We start from the raw sequence: 23994 nt of genomic DNA, 5'->3' as shown, positions 1-23994 counted from the left end.
CTCTAATGCTGCTTTTATGTGTGGCAAAGATTAGAGGTCAGTAATGTTTTACTTGTAATACAAACTGTAACATCACAAATATGACTGCAGTTTTCAAGTACCAAATATTTCAACCTGTAGGAGCATTCATGAGTCAGAAACCATCCCCAAAATCATGTGGTAGGTTAAGAAGTTGATCCTGGGGCACCTGGGTGGCTCAGTCGTTAAGCGTCTGCCTTCGGCTCAGGGCGTGATTCCAGGGTCCTGGGATCAAGCCCCGCATCAGGGTCCCTGCTCCGCTGGGAGCCGGCTTCTTCCTCTCCCACTCTCCCTGCTTGTGTTCCCTCTCTCACTGGCTGTCTCTCTCTGTCAAATAAATAAAATCTTAAAAAAAAAAAAAAAAAAAAAAGTTGTTGATCCACACTTTGACCCTGAGAAAAACTGGGTAAGTCCTCAACTTTCTGTGCAGAGACATCATACCAAATGATAAACAATTCTGAGTATTCTTATGGCAGAGTAGCATGAGTTGAAGCAATGTTCTGAGAACGACTCCTTCTGGAAGAATGTGCAAAGGGTAAACTAACTTCTTGTTTTGAGATTTAATTCTTTCATAGCGGGTCCTTATTTTACCCAATGGAAGGCAAAACTTAATATTCTTGGAATAAAAGTTTTTCTGTAAAAGAGAACAGATACAGATACTTGCCTAAATCCACATATGAATGTCATTGTCAGTTCTATTATTAACCAATCAAAAGGTTGGTTATGATCCCAAGCAATAAATACAAAATATGAGATTGTGTATTTACTGAAATCCCAAGCAGTTTGCTGGGAAAACAGAGGTTCCTTAAAAAATGACATTAAAGGAAGAACCCACTAAGAAGCATTACGGGAAACAGCCAACACTCCTTAGGTAGCACAAGTAGATTGGTCAGGATGTGTACTGCCACTGGAGAGGTATTAAATAACCACTTTAAAATTATTCCTGGCCAAGTTAAAATTATATTGATTTAATCCTAATTCACCTGGAACACAACACTGACTCTGGATAAAATTAATCTATCTTCTTGTTTCAGTTGCTAAACAAAGAAAACAGTTCTCTTGCTTCGTCCACCTTTAACCCAAACTTTCTAGGAAGTCTTCATTACCTTTTTAAGTTCTTTTTATATAGCTTCATTTAGTTCTTCTGTCATATACTAACATTTGCTCCAAGAATACTTTTGTCTCAACTATGACTTTTATGCTTGCAACAAGCAGATTTCTGTATCCCAGCTTCACCAATTTTCTGGACTCGAACTTAGAAAAGGGCATTTCTGGTATACCGTCTCCCCTCTACATACACACACACACACACACACACACACACACACACACACGCTGTATAGTATTGTTTAGCTTTGATTGCGTAATTTTAAAGTTTTCTGTATATGTTAACAAACTTTATACCTTCTAAATGTTTTTAATTCAATGTTCTTTAAATAACCAAGTGTTGAAAACTTTACAAAAATGTTAATCATATTAAAATGGTAGAGGTTTTCCTTTTTCTTCCTCAATGGGTCTAAACATGGGTGGGTCTTTAGTAGACACATCTTTTTATCCCAAGGGGTATGTGACTGATTCTCCCTCAAGTCAACTTTTTTCAAACAGGGCCAGTCTGTATTAATTTGTGTGATGATGCTAATTTTCAAAACATCTTGAGCAAATAAAAGGAGATGTAAAATACTGTGGCTTGGTGAATCTTAATTGCGAAATTTCTTCTTCTTTCGAAACTTCTTTCCTGCTGCATTTGCTGCTTTTTCAGCCATGATCTCTGAGTACTTCCTTCGGTTATACCTAAAAAGAAAACCAAACTTTTAAGTTTTAAAGTATGACAACAGAACTTAATGTAATGGGGGTGGTGATGTGGTGGTGTAACTTCTAAATATCAAAAAATTGTTTGTATTTTCACTATTTTAGCATTTTTGTACTCAATTCCACCATGTGGAACCGTATTTGGAGCTGGGGGACTGAGCAGTGAACAAGACAACCATAGTCCCTACCCTTGCAGAGCCTGCAGTCTAGTGAGAAAAAAATGGCAACTATAACGGAGGGCTTTTGAAAACTTTCAACCACTGGAGACCCATATGCCACATCCAGTTACCAGATGATACCAAATGCTTTAAACATTTCTGTAGGATGAAAATGTAAAAATAGCAGACTGATGCAGCAGCAGGTATGAGGTTCCAACTATCTTTAAGCCAGACATTAAAGAGATCTGCACTAAATCATTTTTGTTTTGTTCATGAAAATATATACCAATGTGTAATGGGATATTTTATTTTAAAAGGAATCAATATTTTTAAAGTTTCTTAATTTTAATTGCCATTATGGTAAATAGTGATAAATGTAGTCCACAGAAGTTCAAAAGAAAGGCTTATCAGTACAGTTTGATTAGGAAAAATTAAAAATTCTTTAACCATATAAAACTGTTCTAGACCACTTTCACTGTGTTACATAAATCTGTTACTACTTAAGATGATAATTAGCTGATACTCTAAAGCTATTTAAGCCTTTTACAACTTTATAGCTCACTCAATCCTACAAGAAGTCAGCAGCACAATTTACACATTCTTTTTTTTTTTTTTTTTAAGATTTTATTTATTTATTTGACAGAGAGACAGCCAGTGAGAGAGGGAACACAAGCAGGGGGAGTAGGAGAGGAAGAAGCAGGCTCCCAGCAGAGCAGGGAGCCCAGTGCGGGGCTCGATCCCAGAATGCCAGGATCAAGCCCTGAGCCGAAGGCAGATGCTTAATGACTGAGCCACCCAGGCGCCCCCCAATTTACACATTCTAACACACCTAAGATAACATTAAAAATGAAATAAAACCTAATCAAATGTGTTCAAACGTGACATCAAATTAACATAGACTGCTGTCACATGGGATGTTACATATGAATCCAAGGTGACCACAAATCAAAAACCATAATAGATACACAAAAAACAGGAATCCAAACAATACTAAAGAAAGCCATCAAACCACGAGGGAAGAGAGCAAGATAACAGAAAAACTACAAAAAAACCCCCAAAAAACAATTAAAATGGCAGTAACTATAGACCTATCAGCAATTACTTTAAATGTAAATGGACTAAATGCTCCAATCAAAAGACATAGGGGACCAATTGAATAAAAAAACAAGACTCATCTACATGTGCCTGTAACAGACTTGCTTCAGACTTAAAGACACATACAAACTGAAAGTGAAGGAGTGAAAAGAGATATGCCATGCAAATGCAGTGGGGGAAAAAAAGCCGGGTCAGCAATACTTTCATCAGGCAAAATAGACTTTAAACAAAGACTGTAGCAAGAGACCCAGAATGGCATTATATAATAAAGGGTTCAAACAAGAGGATATAACTGTAAATTTCTATGCATCCAACATAGAAGCACCTAAATAAAGCAAAAATTAACAGACATGAAGGGAGAAGTTGACAGTAATACAATAGTAGGGGACTTTAACATCCCATTTACATCAATAGATGGGTCATCCAAACAGAAAATCAACCAGGAAACAATGGCTTTGAATGACACATTGGATCAGACAGACTTAACAGATATGTAGAGAACGTTCCATCCAAAAGCAACAGAATACACATTCTTTTCAAGTGCACATGGAACATTCTCCAAGACAGACCATATGCTAGCCCACAAAACAAGTCTCAATAAATTTAAGAAGACTGAAATTATACCAAGCATCTTTTCTAAAGAATGATATGAAAGAAAATGAATTATAAGGAAAACATAAAAACACGGAAGCTAAACAACATGCTACTAAATACCAATGGGTCAATGAAGAAATCAAAAAGTAGAGCAAAAAAATACATGAAGACAAATGAAAATGGTCAAAAATCTTTGGGATGCAGCAAAAGAGGATTTGAGGAAGTTTATAGTGATACAGGCCTACCTCAATAAACAAAAATTTCAAACCATCTAGCCTTATACCTAAGGGAACTAGAAAAGAACAAACAAAGCCCAAAGTTAGTAGAAGGATGGAAAAAAATAAAGATTAGAGTAGAAATAAAATAAAAAGGCAAAAAAAACAGACTCATCAAGAAAAAAAAGAACTCAAAATCAGAAATGAAGAATTAACAGATGCCATAGGAATAAAAAAAATTACAAGAAAATACTATGAAAAAGTATATGCCGACGAATTGGGACAACCTAGGAAAAAAATGGATAGATTGCTAGAAACATACAATCTTCTAAAACTAAGTCAGGAAAAAATGGAAAATTTGAACAGATCTACTACTAAAAAAACTGAATCAGTAATCAAAAGACTCCCAACAAAATTCAAGACCAGATGGAGCCATAGCTGAATTCTTCCAAACGTTTAAAGAAGAGTTAATACCTATTCTTCTCAAACTATTCCAAAAAATACAAAAGGAAAACTTCCAAAATCATTCTATGAGACCAGCATTTCTCTCATACCAAAGCCAGACAAAGACACTACAAAAAAAGAAAACTACAGGTCAATATGCCCCATGAACACAGATGCAAAAATCCTCAACAAAATATAAGCAAACTGAATCCAATGATACATTAAAAAACATCAGTTACCACGATCAAGTGGGATTTAAACCATGCATGCAAAAGCAGTATAATATTTGCAAATCAATGTACATTGACCAGAAAAAGAAGAAAAACCATATGATCATCTCAACAGGTGATCAAAAAACAAAACAAAAAAACCCCACCATTTGTTGGGGTGCCTGGGTGGCTCAGTTGGTTAAGCGTCAGACTCTTGATTTTGGCTCAGGTCATGATCTCAGGGTAGTGCGATCAAGCCCCGTGTTGGACTCCCTGCTGGGCGTGGAGCCTGCTTAGGGTTCTCTGTCTCTCCCTCTGCCCCCCACCCCCCACCTTTTAAAAAACAGTCACAAACCCAGATTTCAAGATATACTACAAAGCTATAGTAATCAAAACAGTAAGGTACTGGCACAAAAACAGATCAATGGAACAGACGAGAGCCCGGAAATACACACAGATACATGGCCAATTAATCTATGACAAAGGAGGCAAGAACAAACAATGGAGAAAACAGTCTTTTAAATAATAAATGGTACTGGGAAAACACGACAGCTACACGCAAAAGAATGAAACCAGACCACTTTCTTATACCATACGCAAAAATCAAAATGGATTAAAGATCTAAATGTAAGACCTGAAACCACAAAACTCCTAGAAGAAAACACAAGCACCAATCTCTTGGGACATAACCCTTACCAAAATATTTATGGATATGTCTCTTCAGGCAAGGGAAACAAAAGTAAAAATAAACAAGTGGGACTACACCAAAATAAAAAGCTTTTGCAGAGCAAAGGAAACCAATAAAACAAAAAGGCAACCTACTAAATGGAAGAAGATTTATGTGCAAATGATCTCTCTGTTAAGGAGTTACTATTCAGGGGCGCCTGGGTAGCGCAGTCGTTAAGCGTCTGCTCAGGGCGTGATCCCGGCGTTCTGGGATCAAGCCCCACATCAGGCTCCTCCGTGGGAGGCCTGCTTCTTCCTCTCCCACTCCCCCTGTTTGTGTTCCCTCTTTCACTGGCTATCTCTCTCTCTGTCGAATAAATAAATAAAATAAAATCTTAAAAAAAAAAAGGAGTTACTATCCAAAATATATAAGTAACTTACACAACTCACACCAAATAACCAAACAATCTGATTAAAAAATGGTCAGAGGACCTGAGCATTTCCCCAAAGACATACAGAAAAAGGATAACACACACATGAAAAGATGCTCAACATCACTAATCACAAGGCAAATGTAAATCAAAATCAAAGTGCGACATCACATCACACCAGTCAGAATGGCTGGTATCAAAAATACAAGAAGTAACAAATGTTGGCAAGGACTTGGAGAAAAGGGAACCTTCAAGTACTGTTTGTAGGAATGTAAATTGGTGTAACCACTGTTGAAAAAAGTATGGAGGTTCCTCAAAAAATTAAAAACAAAAATACCATATGACTTAGTAATTCCACTACCAGGTATATACCCAAATAAAAACACTAACTCAAGATATATGCACCCCACGATTATTTATAATAGCCAAGATATGGAAGCAACCCAAGTGTCCCATTGATAGATGAATGAATAAAGATGATGTGAGACAGATACACACACACACACACAGAGAAATATTACTGAGCCATATAAAAAAATGAAATCTTGCCATTCAGGACAACATGGATGGACCTAGAGGGTATTAAGCTAAGTGAAAGAAGTCACACAGAGGAAGACAAATACCATATGATTTCATGTATAAGCGGAATCTAAAAAAGCAAACAAAAAACAGACTCTCAAATACTAGTCAGAATGCCTAGGATCAAAAAGAAGTAACAAGTGTTAGTGAGGATGTGAGAAAAAGGAACCCTTGTGCTTTTGTTGGTGGGAATGTAATTTGGCACAACCACTATGCTTGTGCCAAAACAGTACGGAGGTTCCTCAAAAAGAGAGAAGAAACTGGTGGCTGCCAGAGGTGGGGGATGGGTGAAATAGGTGAAGGGGATAAAGAGGTATAAACTTCCAGTTATAAAGTAAGTCATGGAGATGAAAAGCCCAGCAGGACAACACTGTCAACAGTATCACAACATTGTATGGTGACAGATGGTGACTACACTTATACTAGTGAGCATTTTGTAATGTACAGAATTATCAAATCACTACATTGCATACGTGGAACTAATGTAACACTGTAGTCAACTGTACCTCAACAAACAATACCAAAAATCACACACAACACAGAAAATCACATTTTCTCCTGTATATTACGCTTACTTCTTCTGTCCCAAGATATACCTACTAATGAACATATGACGCATTAAATACGTTCAATGAAGTTCCCTATCCCAAAGTGTTCAGAGGCCAGAAACCTCTTAAACAGAATGTTGTAGAAGGAATTAAAACATTCCGTGGAGATGGGCCAGTAGAGTGTTTCACATAGTGTGATACATAAATCTAGGTGACAGACAATATTCACTTTAAGCAATGTATTTATCTTCATGCACATTACAAAAATTATAAGCCAGCAAACCCATTTACAGTAGGCAATATAAAGTTTCCTTTTAAAATAAAGCAGGCAGCATACAGATAATGCAAACATTGTGAAAATGGTATTCAGTGACTGAAGTATGGTAACAATGAACTAAGAACACTACCTCTAACCCACAATTTTGTGAGATTCATTCTACGAAATTTCCAGTTTACTCCCCCAACTTCCTCATGCTATTATTTTTTAGTGAAAGCACTATCAACACTGCTGTGATTTCTGAAATTGCTATCATCAATATTACAAAATACAGGTCAATTTTTAACCAGAACATATGGTTAACACGTGGTAAACAAAGACTTAATCAGCTTGCACCATGCCTGTGTGCAGATGGAGAAAAAGACAGGCTCGAGAGAGTTAGGAAAATGGGAGAGACTGCCTATGAATGTGGACTGAAGGAGGAGGTGTCAAGACCTGCTAACGGGTGGATGGTGATGCTGTTCAGTCATGAGATATAGAGCACTGGGAGAGGATTAGCTTTTACTGGAAGGGTGGAGTCAGGAAAGGCCAAGTTAACTAACTCCTAGAGATGCTTATGAGAAACCCACTGGATGTTCCTGAGGCAGCAGCTGGGTATGTGGGTCTGCACTCAGGAGCGATCTGGACTAGACATACTACATTTGGAAGCCAACAGTATATAGATTATAATTAAAGCCCTATAGGGGATGAGATTTCCAAGGACAGAATAATAAGCGAGAAAAGAGCATTGCTCATTTCTACAATTTTTACCATTACCCAGGCTAATTAAATAGCTTACATAACACTTGTGTTAAATCTGTTTTCCATGATGACAAAGTTTTTAAAACCCTTGACACATCTCTTCACTTTTGCTATTAAATCAATCCGGAAGTTCAACAAGGGTTTCTACATGAGGTATGCTTTTAAATCTCCTATTATATATACACAGCTGCTTCAAGGACATTTAAACATATTCCCAAATGCTCCCTCTTAAAAAAAAATCCTCCAACTCCATGCCCACTACTAGCCTTGCCTCTCTCCCTCTTCCCAAACTTCAAAGAATTGCCTCCATTTCTTCATTTTCAACTCACTCTCCAGTCCTCTCCAGTCTGGTTTCCTCCTCATCACTCCCCTAAAACTCCTGGCAAAAATGTTTTGACCTCCATGTATATCCAAAGGAAGTTTTTAATTTTAGGTTTTTTTAAAAAAATTTAATTTTGTTTAAATTCAATTAACTAACATACAGTGCATTATTAGTTTCAGAGGTACAGTTCAGTGTTTCATCAGTTGTATGTAACACCCAGTACTCATTACATCACGTGCCCTCCTTAATGCCCATCACCCAGTTTGATCTCTTAGCAGCATTTATTCCTGTTAACCACTCCCTCCATTTGTATCTGCTCAAAACATTCTCCATTCTTGACTTCTGTGACACTATGCCATCCTGGTTTTCTTAATGGCCCCTTAGCTATTCTTTCCTAATCTCCTTTGCAGGCTCATTCTCCTCTAGCCAAATATTTTCAAGCTTCCATCTAAAGCAGTGGTTCTAAACTGGGAATGCTTATGCTCCACGGGGACATTTGGAAATGTCGGCATTTTTGTCACAAATTGGGGATGGGGTGCTACTGGCATCTAGTGAGTAGAGGACAGGGATGCTGTTAAACATTCTACAATACACAGGACAGTTCCCCCTAATAAAGAATTATTCCATCCAAAATGTAAACAGTGCTGTTGTTGAGATACTGTGCTAAAGCCATTTAAAAATTACCTGAAATTGTAAAGTTTACGTATATTCTTTTTTTTTTTTTTAAAGATTTTATTTATTTATTCGACAGAGATAGAGACAGCCAGCGAGAGAGGGAACACAAGCAGGGGGAGTGGGAGAGGAAGAAGCAGGCTCACAGCAGAGGAGCCTGATGTGGGGCTCGATCCCATAACGCCGGGATCACGCCCTGAGCCGAAGGCAGATGCTTAACCGCTGTGCCACCCAGGCGCCCCAAAGTTTATGTATATTCTAAAGGAAAACATACACAATACAAAGTGAAACATAAATTCCTTTACCTTCTGAACTCAGAATCAGCCAGCAATTCTTCCACTATAGTTCTCTTCCTTTGTTTTTTGGGAATTCGTGAATGGTAGAAGTCAGCTGGATTGTCAACAATGGTTCCAATCTATGAGCAATTGATTGAAATAAGTCATGCAATACTTGAATGCTAAGTTGCTTCCATATTTCAGGGTAGCTCTAACAAAGTATCTTTGTAGAAAGGAATGGAAACCCAACTTAAAGGATATCAATATTAAAGTTGGTTTTGCCATTTTTTAAAGCAAAGTCACCTATTCAATTGGCACTGGGTCCTACTAATGACATTTCATTAGAATTTATAATAAAGCCAAAAATCCTTATATAATTTAGTGCTAGACAGGACAGTAAATTCTTGATGAACAGTTTAACTAGAAAAGTCGGACAGACAATATCAATTCTTTTTTGTCTCCTAATTTAATAAAATTGACACATAAACTCTACTATACAACTATTTGATCTCCTAGGTTATCATAAGTGCTACCAGCATAGAACCTTCTTAGTAACCTCTCTGCATTTGTTCATACATTCAACCAAGTGAAATTTATAGTGTCCACTATGTGCCAGGTAGTGTGCTAAGTGTTTGGGAAATAAAGATAAAGAATATCTGGTCCTTGCCAGCAAGGAGCCCATAGTCTTAAGGAAAATCCACAGACAAGTAACTAAAAGATTAAAGCATAACATAATTATTATGTTGAACAAAACACTATAGATGCCCTAAAAAAATAAGTGACCAACTCTACCTAAGGGAGGTCAAGGCTCCTCCAAGTGTGTTAGAGCTAACGAGGGCTATGTGACAGAAGAGCTGGTGAGCTGGTATGAAGCAGACCGTATAGACTCTACCCTACAGGTCATAAAAAATCACCAAAGCTGTCATTGAATGTTATCTGTAATATCACTGAGCAGAGGTGTATCATGAACATACTGCCCTTTTGTAAAAAGAACAGATGACTGGCTACAATGTGAAGGATGGACTAGAAGGGAGAGCAGACCTGGAGGTGAAGGACTATTAGAGTAATTCAGATAAGTGACAAGAAAGAAGAACAGAATGAAGTTGACAGCTACCAAATGAAGCTGACGGCTCCCAGAAGGTTCTCAACTGGATTTTCATCTGGAAACACTTTGAAAACCAACCTTTAACTTATTTTCAGCATTTGCCTGGGGATGCCCCTCTATCTGGAGAAGAGGAGTTTGGTGCAAATGACTGCCTATTTCCTCCTCCATCATGTAAGGATTCTTGCTGTTAGGCTAATACTATTCATATATGGTATACCCAACTTAGAGGTTCCGTAACTTTTAGAAGTATGACCTGGAAACTTAGTTATCATTTGCAACACCTTCTCTCTATATGGAACACCATTACAAGCTGGTGGCCAAAAGGTTGTCCGAATTGGGTTCTGCCCATTATTATATAGCCTAAGCAGATATGCACTACAAATACTCACCTATGTTAAGAGTAAACAGAAAGAACACTATTGTGCTTTCCAAACTAAAATCCACAGAACATCAACGCCATTACTGTTTGTTTTATACCTGGAAGTACTTGGGGAAGCCATCCCTATCATTTTTCTTGTAAAACCTTTTTGGGTCCATGCTAGCTCTCATCTTCAGTGCTTTGAGATCATTTTTTAGTTCATCTGTCAGTTCTGGAGCTTTCATACCAAACCAGCCATCACCTGCTGTTTTCTGTCGTTCTTTCTGAAATTCAGATTTCAAAAATTAAACATAAAATTCTAACTTTAATAAGCAATGTATAAACTACACCTCATTCTCTCCAAAATTGTATATACAGAAAACTTCATGAATTAAAAACAAATGACATTACTTAGCAGAATATATTAGTTCCCAGATTTACTTTTCACAAAATAAATTAAATCACAGTGTTTTCTTTGGTAATTTGGGCATAGTATTATCAGTTTTATAAATGAAGGGTCCTTAAAATTAATTTTTTTATCTTAGTAAGAACTGCTGACTTGCAGGGGTGCCTGGGTGGCTCAGCTGGTTAAGTGTCTGCCTTTGGCTCCGGTCATGATCCTGGGGTCCTGGGATCAAGCCCCGTGTCAGCTCCCTGCTCAGCAGGGAGTCTGCTTCTCCCTCTCTCGCTGCTGCTCCCCCAGCTTGTGCTCTCTCCCTCCCTCAAGTAAAACAAATAAAATCTTAAAAAAACCCTGCTGACTTGCTGGGAGAACAATACACAGCTCCAATTTTTATTGTGCAATATATCCTACACAAGAGATAAGTATAAAAACATTTTCACTTCTGGAGCTAATATGTAAATATTAACAATTTTATTCACTCACCAAGTTGACTCAAAGTCACTCCAACCAGTCCAGAAATCTATATTATTTCTAAAATTTAAAAAAAAGTTGTATTTTTTGGGAAATTCCTTTGTATTTTTTAAAAAAAAATATTTTATTTATTTATTGGACAGAGAGAGACAGCCAGCGAGAGAGGGAACACAAGCAGGGGGAGTGGGAGAGGAAGAAGCAGGCTCCCAGCAGAGCAGGGAGCCCAATGTGGGGCTCGATCCCAGGACTCTGGGATCATGCCCTGAGCTGAAGGCAGATGCTTAACAACTGAACCACCCAGGCGCCCCTCCTTTGTATTTTTTTAAGCAAGTTTTATTTACTTGATTTTATTTCTTATTTCATTCATACATCATAGAGTGTCTACCATGTGCCAGCATGCTCCATATTAGTGATGAGACGTTACTGGCACACCACCCTCAAATTTCCTTCAAATTCTCTTGGTAACTTCTTTACACTTATTAGTTGAAATGGAAGACGGAAACAATCCCCTAACTTTTACAAAAGAAGAGTTTCCTACCCTCTCACTGGGCAGACTAGAGAGACTTGGGTTTTTAGGTGGCTACGTTAAGTTCCCAGAAAGGCCAGCAATGGAGCTCTTAGCTCTTGGTGAACACTACCTACAAGCCAAGAAGTGTGGACAAAGACCTTATATGCTGGCTGTTACTGTTTTTATGAAAGGGGGAAAAAAAGCTGTTTTCTGTGTGCACCACTCGGTGCACTTTCACTGCGAAAATCTATATAAAATGTGTTTATGGAACTGTATTTTATGGGTCCTTAAATTTCTGTGAAAACTTTACTTGCAAATATATTATTTTTTTAATATTTTATTTTTACTTTTTAAGATTTTATTTTTTAAAGTAATCTCCACACCCAATGTGGGGCTAGAACTCAAAACCTACGATCAGGAGTTGCATGCTTTACTGAATGAGCCAGGTAGGTGCCCCGAAAATACGTATTTTTAAATTATACAACCATGTTGTATAGGATGAATGTATATAATCAAACATACTTCAACAATCTAAATAATGAGTCACTATACTTACTCTGCGTTTTTTCTGAAGTTGATGCTTTGATTCACTATAAGGTGGGACACAGTAGTTCTTTTCAAAATCAGGAGTAATGACAGCTTTCTGCAAAAGCTATAAAAATATTCAAGTGGTTTTAAAATAATATCAGAATATCACATAATTTTTCCCAACATCTTTTGCTTTATAAGAGAAACATCTCCCACACTGAAGACTACTCCAAATATATTAACCCTCTTTATACACAACCATACTACTGCAAAGTTGTTTCAGTCCTTAAGTTTATAAATTATATCACAATAAAAATGCTTTAGAAGGCAAACTGAAGGATTATTTTAAGAAACTTCATTCATCTTAAATTTCTTTTTCTAAATTGAATCAGCATGTATCAGATTTACATTAATGTGCTGAATTTGTATTTACTGGTTTACAACCAGCCATGTGCACCAAACTGGAAAACAGTCACAGGAACAAATGCCACAATGGCTCTTGAAATCTCTGAAAACAAATAAACAAACAACACTAACTGGTTTTTAATAAGTTCTTTTGATGTTGGAAAAAAAGCTTCTTCTGATTTGAGGAGACTGTATTATTAATAAGTACAGTGTTACAGGTTTGATTAAACAACATATTTATCTGTCTAGATAAACCTGCTTTTTGCTTCAACAATACATCTTAGACGCTCTTTCAATATCAGTTCACACAGATCAACTTCATTCTTTTTAATAGCTGTTATGCACCAACATTTTTCTTCTGACATTTAGTTTAAGTCTCCATCAAACCTTTTTCCATTAAACACTGTAAACGTCATCTATGCACACTTGTGATTATTTCTGTAAGATTCCAAAATGCATCACTTAAATTTTGACAGGTACTACTAAATTGCCTTGCATTCAAGTAACGTTAAATCCTACCAACAGTTAATCAGTGCCCTTTCTCTTTACATTGCCACCAACACTGGGTATTATCTTTTTGTGTGTTGTCACTGGTGCCCGTGGCTGTTTTCATTTGCTGTTGATCATCTTTTTGTGTTTTTATTAGCTATGTATAAGTCTTCTGTGGGAGACGCCTGTACTTTTTGGGGTTCTTTTTCATTTTTATAAATGGTTGTTTTTATTAATTTGTAGAAATGTACTTTGTATCTTGGTGTTATTAACCTATGGTCTCTTACACTTGTCTTTGTTAAGGTGTTAATTGTGAAAATTTTTAAATTTTGTGTAGTCAAACCTATTAATCTTTTCCTAAATAACTACTGCATTCTTTGTTTGCACAGAATGAACAATATTGTCATAATACTGTTTATGTCACTAAAAGGTCCTCAGGGTAATTAATTAGTCATCTCCCATAGGGTATGAACTAAAGATTGCTCCTTAGCTGTCAGATAGTTCACAGAAACACTAATTTGGTCAGTAACATTTGAAATTATCAATTCAGAAATCCCCAAATCCCCTAGAAGTTTCTAGATAGTAGGGCAGCAGTCTAGACTTTCCTTTCACTCAGAAATGAGAGCTTGATATTTAGCAGCTTAAGAGCTTATTGTGTGCCAGGTACTATAGTGGGCTTCAGGACAGTGGTTCTCAACTGGGAGCAAATGGCAATGTCTGAAGATACTTTTGGGGCATGTGTGTGCAGAGGGGTTAAGGGGTCCTGGATGCTACTGACAACTACTGGGTAGACACAAGGGATGCCGCTACATATCCTACAAGACATGCCGCTACATATCCTACAAGACATCCTCCCACAACAAAGAACCACCCAGCCCAAAATACCAGTATTGCTGAGGCTGAGAATCCTGTTTCAGGAACTGATTTAGGAAAAACAGTAAAATGACAATATGATCAATAATGAGTCAAATCTATACTTGGTGTTGCAGAAGCACAGAGGAGGAGTGGAGAGGACCAGAGTCAGAGAATTTTCCCAAAGGCAGTGATCTATGATCTCTGCGCTGGCCTGGAAAGAGCAGGGTATGTTCAGGGAACTACAGTAGTCTTCAGTGGCAAGAACACAGCAGGTGGACAAAGCTGAAGGAACAAAAGCATCTTGAACGTTCTGAGGGACTTAAACAGGAGAATATCACAGTCAGGTTTGTGTTTTGCTTTGTTTTGAAGTAATATCTACCTTCAACACGGGGCTTGAACTCACAACCTGGAGATCAAGGGGTCACATGCTCTTCTGACTGAGCCAGCCAGGTACTCTTTTTTGTTTTTTAAAAGAGAAATCTATCAAAAGTACAGAGGTTGGGGGGAGAAAAGAGTAAGGAGGCTACTGTAGTAGTCTAGATGAAAAATGGGGTGAAAAGGAGGCAACAGAGTATGTAAGCAACAGCATCTGCCAGGTTCAGAGATTGCAAAAGGGAAAGAGAGTTTGGCACCATTAATCAAGCCAGAGGATACTAAAGTAGCAGCTGGTTCAGGAAGGGAAGCGAAGGAGGGCAATTAGGGAGGTCAAGTGCTAAGATGAGCACATCTGAATACACAGTCAACAGGCACAACAGGATTTAAAGACCTGGAGGGACAGCAAGGCTGGAGAATACAGAGTTGGGGAAGCCATGCCATGCTGACTAAAGCTGAGGGTTTGGATGAGGTTACCTACTCTGTAATTCCCTTCTGAAATTATATGTACAGTTTTATGCCTATGTGCATATGTATATTTTTCCTGGTGAGAAGTGGCACCCACAGTTTTCAGATTCTCAACAGCATCCAGAACAGTTATGAAATAAAAATACAGCAAGAAAAGAGAAGAAAGCACAACCCCTAAGACAACTCGTAGGTGCAAGAGGAACGCTGATCCTGTATTGATTTATTTTTCAAGTGTTAAAAAAGGAGCACAGTAGACTAACGTGGTTTCACTGCAGGAAAATTAGTCTCTTACCAAGGACTAATCATGTCTAGAAGTGATTGGTTAGTTCTGTAAAAACCAACAGGACACTCCATGTAACTTACCTCATTTTTCTTTTTCTCCTTGATCTGTGTTAGGGTTCTCTTGTTCGACTGTAGTTTGTCTGCATTGAAATTAATATACAAACCACCCAACTGCTTGATACTCATACCAGGGTCTATGCTGCTGCTCGTCAACTTCAGACTGAAAGAGAAATGATCACTTAAAGATCAAGTAATCAGATCAAAATGGACACAACGGAGACTGTATTTTTATTTGTTTTTAAAGATTTTATTTGTCATAGGGAGAGAGCGAGAGAGAGGAGCCTGATGCGGGACTCATTCCCAGGACCCTGGTATCATGACCTGAGCCAAAGGCAGACACTTAACTGACTGAGCAAAGACCAAGGCGTCCTGAGACTTTTTTTTTTTTTAAGATTTTATTTATTTATTCGACAGAGATAGAGACAGCCAGCGAGAGAGGGAACACAAGCAGGGGGAGTGGGAGAGGAAGAAGCAGGCTCATAGCAGAAGAGCCTGATGTGGGGCTCGATCCCATCACGCCGGGATCACGCCCTGAGCCGAAGGCAGACGCTTAACCGCTGTGCCACCCAGGCGCCCCCTGAGACTATTTTTAAAATCACTTTTCTCTTCTCTCCCCTTTTACTGCTTGCTAATGACCACAAACACACACACACACAAAAGGAAGTCTTATTTTTACAATGGAGTTTCTGAAAATCTGAAACACATGTTTTAAATCTAATAAAATAATTTAGAACAAAATTCCGGGATGAATAATGAATGAAAAAAGTTTTTTGGGAGCACATCTAAATCTATTCCTCAGATTAACTTAAAGAAAATTAAGACTATATAATATGCCACTAGACTTCATAAAGGGATTTTACAAAGAAAATTACAGAGATGAGGAGATACATCTGGCAATTCAGCTCAACTTCATATACAGGTAGTTGAGTTAACAAATGTATGTACCTCTATCTCTAAAACCAATGAGAAAAACAGGTTCTGAACTTCCAGGTCATCCAAGCTTAGAAGTTTTTCTGGGTAAATAAGGGAATTTGGTAGTGCCTCTAAATCAGTGAGTTTTAAACAGCGGTGAACACCTGTATTTCCCACCAGAGATTTTCAAAATACAGAAGTCATACCCCATATCTACCAAATCAGTTGGGTCTGGGCTCCTGCTATATTTATGTAATTAGAATTTCTACTTTCGTATTACTGAAAGGTCCTTTTTATAAAACAAATACATTTGGACTTCCAGTTACTTTCTTGCCTAATTATTCATATAAACTGAACAGTTGAAAGCTTTGATCAACCTCTACTGGAAAGTGAAATCATTCTACTGCAGTGGTTTTGTAGTGATTCTCAACCCTAAAGAGACATTAGAATTATCCTGGAGAAGAGTGTAGCTTTTAAAAAATAAGCATGCTTGAGGCTAGCCTCAGAAATTTATTTCATTCGTTTAGAGTGAAAACTGGGCATCTGTTAATGTATAGACCCTTGCCAAGGATGTATTTCCAGGGGCGCCTGGGTGGCGCAGTCGTTAAGCATCTGCCTTCGGCTCAGGGTGTGATCCCTGCATTCTGGGATCGAGCCCCACATCGGGCTCCTCCACTAGCAACCTGCTTCTTCCTCTCCCACTCCCCCTGCTTGTGTTCCCTCTCTCGCTGGCTGTCTCTGTCAAATAAATAAATAAATAAATATTTAAAAAAAAAAAAAAAAAAAGGGATGTATTTCCAGTGGATATGGGGCCACCAGGGCCCTGTGCCTAAGAAAAACAAATTTAAAACAGAAAAAAAGAAATTAAAGAAATAGCCTCAAAAGTTAGCGCTTTTCAATGGTTGATCGATGGGATTATAATTATTTTTCTCCAGTTTTTCTCTATTTTTCAACTTCTCTGCAATTAGCATGGAGAAAAGATAAAAGTTCCTTTCCTTCGCTTTTTTGTTGCTCTTAACAATCATGCAGGAAAATCTAGGGACACCTGGGTGGCTCAGTTGGTTGAGTGTCTGCCTCTGGCTCAGGTCATGATCCTGGGGTCCTGGTATCGAGTCCCACACCGGGCTCCCTTCTCATCAAGAAGTCTGCTTCTCCCTCTGCCTGCCGCTTCCCCAGCTTGTGCTCTCTCAATCTCTCTCTCTCTGACAAATAAGTAAAATCTTTAAAAAAATAAATTCTTGCAGGAAAAATCTTAACAGATGATTTCAAATAGACACTGGTGGGAGAAATATGACTAACAAAGGCACCCAGACTAGGGAAATGCTGGATAAAAGAGCTCTACCATAAAGAACCTGAGGCAGTACTTTTCTCAATTCCCATGGTTTCTAATATTTTATATTGTTATTAAGGTAAATCGGCCACTTGAAATATGTATCAAAAACTTACTTTTAAAAATAAAGGTACAACTTACAGTTTAGACTTTGTGCTATTTAGTAAGTCGTCTTCATCACTAAACTCACTATCTTTGTTTCCGTCATGGTCCGATGGTTCTTCACTTTTTTCATCCTCTTCCTCCTCTTTTTCTTCCTCAGTAGCAGCTTCACTTGCCTTGTCTCCCTCATCCAAGTAAAAATGTTTATCAGTACTCAAGCCAGGAGTTGTGTCAATTACAAACAATGCATTGTCACATGACCTATTTTCTGATTCTCCATGTAATGACTCCTTTTGACCATTATTTTCAACAAAACACACAGTGTCCTCTTCATTCTCACTATTTTCAGACTGCTGGCTTTCATCACTGCTGAGAACTAATAAAACAGAATCATCTTTGTCCAGGGCTGTGTGGAGCTCAGACTTGAACAGCTTGGTTTCACACTCAAAATCTACATCCCTTCTTTCATTCCTGTCTTCACTGATACCTGTAACTGCGCACTCTTCTTCATCACTACCACCATCATCAAATTCTGTCAAGTCACTTGTTTTTACGGTGCTCTTTCTTTCTTCATTCCATCTGTCCACTTCCACCACAGCAAATGTCTGAGCTAATGATTTCATTATAGCCTCACAGTTCAGATTTGAGGGCTCTGATGTGGTCTTATTATTTTGGGGGGTTGAATGCCTTTGAGAAACTAACCGCTGAATGCCAGTATCCCGAGGTTCAGAAAGGCTCTCCAACTGAGAATTTTTCTTATTTATTTCTTTTTCCTCATCTACTATTCCCTTGGCTTCTTCATCTAAATTCTTACAATTCTCCTTTGTTATTTCTTTGAGAGGTGCAACACTGGCCTTTTTCTCCTCTCTTACATTAAAACGTTGGCGTTTTTGCACTGTTTGTTTTTTTTCTGAATTGCTGCGGAAGGAATCATCATCAAAGTCATTATAAATTTCATTATTATAGAAATTTGGCTTATTTATCTGAGAAAGAGATCTTACTAGTAAACAAGTTGTTTGTCTGGTATCTGAATCCTCTGAATTCACAGGAATATTTATGATTTGTTTTTCATTTTCCGGTACAATATCAATATCTTTCTCCTCAGTTTGTGCATGTAATTTCTTCTGCATACTCCTTGTTCTCATTGTTGCAACTCCAGAAATTGAAGAAATGTCTGAGTATGATGACTCAGCATCAGAAGTAGCTTCTGCATGTAATTCTTGGCTTGGATCTCTTACAGATTTAGCCTTACTTCTTCTGGTCCTTGTAGTTATTACTGTGGGCGGCACAATTCTAGAAATACCTGAGACATGTGATTCAGCTTCAGAGTCACAGTTGTCTTCTTCAGTATGAGACTGATTTACAGCAGTTACTTTCAGCCTTTTCCGAACACTGGACACTGGAGTGCATGCAACTAAGATCTGCCGTCTCCTAGTTACTCTTAAAATGGGATCCTGGAGCTCAGACACAGAACAATTTGACTCTGCTTCAGAGGTCTCTCCATCAGTAGATGGTTTGTTCATTTCTGATAATGAAACTGTAGTTCCGCTCTTCCTCTTTCTGGTTTTAGGAGTTCTAGAGACTGGACTTTGTTTCCTAGTGGTTTGTGATTCCGCAGTAGTTAGGTCAACAGGCAGACATTCCTTCCTGCCTTTTGGATGTGCCTGAATTCTTTTAGCAGAATTCTGTAAGCCAGAATAAATACACTGTAATTTAGGGAGGACTGGAACTAGGGCACTCCTCTCTGGAGCACATTTTAAGAGGGTACTACAAAACTCAGTAAATATACAAAACCACCACCCATTAAAAAAAAAAAAACACGTAAATACTAAATACCGGATCTAACACTGCATTTGCAAGACCCTGCCTCACAACCACCAGTACCCATGATTTTTAAAATAAGAACAAAAAACATATACTGGATCTGACTCTGCATTTGCAGGACCCTGCTTCAGTCACCTCACCCAAGACCTAGATCTAATTTGAGGGAGCTAAACAATTAACTGAAAAGAAAATTTTCTGCACGAAAGTATCAAATGCCAAATATGGTTGGTAGACCTACATTCTGACACACGGGAAGAGAGAAGAAAGGAAATATTAACTATGAGCACAGATGTGTTTGGGAACACACACATCAACGGAATCAGTCGCGGCCCTTACCTTTACATACATAAATGAATTAACGCTCTATTCCCTTCGTCGCAGAATCAGAGCCAGCGGACGGCTAGAGCCACTAACAGCCGCCAGGCGGCGTCACTGCAGCCTTCCCCACTCCAGTATAAAGGGCTGTGGGGCCCCTACCAGCTCCCCACGTGACAACGGTAACCTTCTCTTCAACCCTGCTCATTATAATTAGACTCACACTTGGCGGCCGAAATTAAACCTTCTTCGTACGGTTGTAACAGGTTAAAAGGCCTCGGCTGTGCATCTTTCGTTACGAACGTGAACTACCCAAAGCAAGTTACCTGACCTCTCTGTTCCAGGCTAAGGACTGTCTTAAAGCAACCGTAGCGAGGACTGAAGAGGAAGCTACGGGCTTAGCACTGGGTCTGACACTGCAGCGCGCGACAAACTCAGGCCCTTTCCTCCGCTTCTCGTCACGCTGCTGCGCCGGACCTTCGCGCCGCCCTACCACCCTGAGCGCCGCTCTGTGAAGCAGCGGCAGAGATGAAGGCGCTCTGCGATCTCCTACCTTCTGTTGGGAGTTTTCAGCCAACGTGGCTTGGATCGTGGCCTGAGGCCTCCCGGACCTGGTCACCACCATCTTCCCGGCTCGCCGCCACCTCGACTTGCCTCTGTTCCAGCGCACCGGAAATGCGTCAAAGAAGCGTCTCGCTCTCATTTTCCGCGAGGATCCCGGAAGTAACGAGAATCTCGTACCGGCCTCCAGCCCACCGACCTAGGTCAGGCGGCTCGGACCTAGAGATTGTTAAGGCAACGGTTTCTGGCGTTCACTCCAGTGCGGTGAAAGTCAGACCCGCCGGCCGATGGCAGGGAGAGACGTTCGTGGGGGCGGCGAACCCGTAGTGACGGAGGGCCCTCGTTCCAGTTTCACACAAACGAATTGGAAAATCGCATCTTCTTTCCAACTTCAACCATCCTCTCATATGTTTGGTCTTCATGGGTGTGACCGAAGGAGGCGTTTGCATTATTTATAATACTTTTTTTTTTTTTGGTAACGACGTACTCTTGTCTTATTCGTGAAATTAAATATTAATTGAATTTTTTATTAATAAGTAAAATCGAAAGACTCGTTTGGGGCAAAGATGTATTTGTTAAATGTTCCAGAAACACAAGAGACTAGGAAGCTATCTAATTTAAAGGGGAGATGGTGACTAGGGATCGGAAATAAGCAGAAAAGAACTGTTAAATTTTAAAGGAGAGCGATAAAAAATTTTTTTCGCCGTGAAGAGAATGACCAGAATCAAGAGAAGGTGTTTGGTGTTCTTTTAGGATGAAGTATGGAGAGTTAGAATATATTTGAGGAGAATGGAAAGGGATTGAAGAAGTAGGGAAACGGATATTGTTGGAGGTGAGAAAGTATGAGTGCTTTACCGAATCTATTCTTTATAACAGAAAACCATTTTTTTTCTTACTGTCATAAAACACAGATTTTTCATTGGGCCCATGGCCACCCAGCTAAGCAGGTCCTTTGATGGTTTCCTTTCCAGCCAAATGTGGCTAAATTTTGGCCAATTAGTATAAGTTGTTGTGTAGTTCTTTAGGGACATAGGAAAAGAGGTCTTCCCTACCTTCTTTAACTTCATTTTCCTCCCTGGAAAGCTGTATTCTCAGGTTTCAAGCAGCAAGTTTGTGCAATGAGGATAAAGGCCACTCTTTAGTGATGGGAGAGCAGTGAGAAAGAAAACATGATTCCCTGACAACTGATGGAGCTGCCATATCTGTCCTCAATAGCCCACTTCTAGATCTGTTTCACCTGTAGCACCTGGCTTTTCCCCCCAAGTTTTTATTTAAATTCCAGTTAGTTAACATACAGCATAATATTAGTTTCAGGTGTAGAATTTAGTGATTCATCACTTACAACACCCGTCTTTTTAGAGTCACTGTTATTTGGGGGGATTTTCTCTTATTGTAGCTGAGCCAAATCCAACTGAAGAATGGAATAAAAAAATAGAGATGGAGTTAGCCGAGAAGAATGGTCCTTCCTTTGAGGCAGGAGGGAAGAGTTAATATTTGAAGTAGAGAACGTGAATGCAAGGAAATTGAAGTGGAGGGAAGGAAAGAGGGGCTTTTGTATAGATAACCTCAATCTTCTCTGTAAATAGAAGATTCATCTGCTTAGAGGGATGGAAAAAGGTTTAGATTGAACCTTGTGGGGAATGTGGTAAGGAACAAAAAGAAGGAATTTTATTATTTTTTAAAAATAAACAATATTTTATTTATATATTTGAGAGCAAGAGCGAGCAAAGAGCACGAGCAGGGTGGAGAGGCAGAGGGAGAGGGAGAAGCAGGCTCCCCGCGGAGCAGGGAGCCAATGCAGGACTCGATCCCAGGACTCTGAGATCATGACCGGAGCCGAAGGCAGACGCTTTACTGACTGAGCCACCCTGGGGCCCCAAAGAAGGAATTTTAGTATGGCCACATAGCAATGAGACTATGTAAGAGGAGGAACATAAAACAGGTTAGATTTTAAGAGAAGGTAGAATGGTGTAGGGGAAGGAAAGTGAACCTATTGGAGGTTACATGCATGAACTCATTAACTCTACAACTTTAACATGAGCAGATGCATGAAAATGAAATTAAGATCACAGGAGTGGGTATAGAAAATTGGGGAATATTAGAAAATCAATATGCAATATTCACTTGCAAGCATTGCCACTTTAAAGTAAAACAAAAACTCCCAATCATTACAATCTAAAAGATTAAGAAACAAAACACAAAAATTAAAATGTCAGTACATACTCGCAATCTGAGAAGACTGAGCTGGTCTAACAACAGGTAGGCTGATAATAGGCAAAACTGCAATGTGATCTGCTTTTGTTTTATGTGGGCTTACCAGGTTTGCCCTGTTTCTGTTTCTGCCTTTTTGCCTATCCTCTTTACCCAATGTGGATTTAGGGCAAATACAGTATACCCAGTTTTAGGTAGATATAGTATGAAAATACAGTAGTTCTCACTCAGGCCCAAAGAGAAACTCCCTTGATAGTCAATATTTTACTAATTAGACTCTTAAACTGAAGGGTTGAATCTCTCCCTGGAATTTCAAGCATTAACCAAAAGATGAGTTTTAGTTCATAAGCCTCCTAAAAATAAATACTACCTGAAGTTATTCTGCATTATTACATGTAAAACAACGTTTGGCTTGTAAGCTGGCCCCCAATAATCCCATCTCCCAGTTTCAAACCCTTGAGTGGGAGCTGGACCTGGTGATAATGAAAAGAATGACAAAAGTGGTGGATATCTCTTTCATGATTAGGTTACCAAAAAAGCAGACTTCCATCTTGCACTCTCTCACCTGTTCATTCTGTGGGAAGCTAGTTGCATGTTGTGAGCTGTCCTATGGAGAGGGCCCTGTGGCAAGGCGGTGAGGGAGGCCTCTTGGCCTATAGCCAACAAGGAACTCAATCCAGCCAACAACCATACGAGCGAGCTTGGAAATAGACCCACCTCAATCAAGCATATAGATGAGACTGTAATCCCCACTGATACTTTGCAACCTTTTGAGACACCTTAAGGTACCCAGAAACAGCAATAAATGTCATTAAATAATTTAGTCTGCTGTAAAATTTCATGTAAGTACATGCCCTTTCATGTCTAGCTTCTTTGACTCAGCATGTGTCTGAGACTCATCTGTTACTATATATAATTTTTATTGCTTAGCATTCCATTGCATGATTATAATACAATTCATTTATCCATTCAAATGTTAATAGCATTTGGGTGGTTTCCAGTTTTCAGCTATTATGAGTGAAGTGCTATAAACATTTATGTATGTCCGTTTTGGACATCTGTATTTATTTCTCTTGAGTAAATACCTAGGAGACTAATTATGGGGACATATGGTAAGTGAATATTTAATTTTGCAAGAAATGCCAAGGTATTTTCCATAGTAGTCATACCATTTTACGTTCCCACCAGCGCTATGAGAGTTCTGCTTGCTCCACATCCTTGTCAACACTTGGTACTGTCAGTCTTTTAAAATCGTAGCTATTTTGTATTCTGGTGATGTTTCCTTGTGGTTTTAAATTGCATTTCCCTGATAATGATGTTAAGCATCTTTTAATGTTTCATTGGCTATTCATATGTTATCTTTGGAGAAAAATCTGTTCTAA

General features: G+C 38.8%; 1 protein-coding gene across 1 annotated transcript; it reads right to left on the bottom strand.

Moving 5' to 3' along the window:
- Nucleotides 1–1136: 1136 nt before the first annotated feature.
- DNTTIP2 (deoxynucleotidyltransferase terminal interacting protein 2) lies at nt 1137–20541 on the bottom strand. The gene is made up of 7 exons (XM_008697693.2): nt 20394–20541; nt 17741–19386; nt 15379–15517; nt 12455–12550; nt 10636–10800; nt 9084–9193; nt 1137–1809 (listed from the first exon to the last, which is right to left on the bottom strand). Exons 1-7 carry the CDS (start codon nt 20463–20465, stop codon nt 1716–1718), a joined length of 2322 nt encoding a protein of 773 aa, XP_008695915.2. The 5' UTR covers nt 20466–20541; the 3' UTR covers nt 1137–1715.
- Nucleotides 20542–23994: the final 3453 nt, after the last annotated feature.

The sequence above is a fragment of the Ursus maritimus genome, unplaced genomic scaffold (assembly GCF_017311325.1).
Source record: "Ursus maritimus isolate PB19 unplaced genomic scaffold, ASM1731132v1 scaffold_12, whole genome shotgun sequence".
NCBI lineage: Eukaryota > Metazoa > Chordata > Mammalia > Carnivora > Ursidae > Ursus > Ursus maritimus.
This window is presented reverse-complemented; position numbering and strand designations above follow the sequence as displayed.

Coding starts and splice junctions, on each gene's coding strand:
- DNTTIP2 (XM_008697693.2), bottom strand. CDS start 20,465: ATGGTGGTGACCAGGTCCGGGAGGCCTCAGGCCACGATCCAAGCCACG. Junction 15,518..17,740: donor AATAGCACAAAGTCTAAACT/GTAAGTTGTACC, acceptor TTTCTCTTTCAG/TCTGAAGTTGACGAGCAGCA. Junction 12,551..15,378: donor AGGAGAAAAAGAAAAATGAG/GTAAGTTACATG, acceptor ATATTTTTATAG/CTTTTGCAGAAAGCTGTCAT.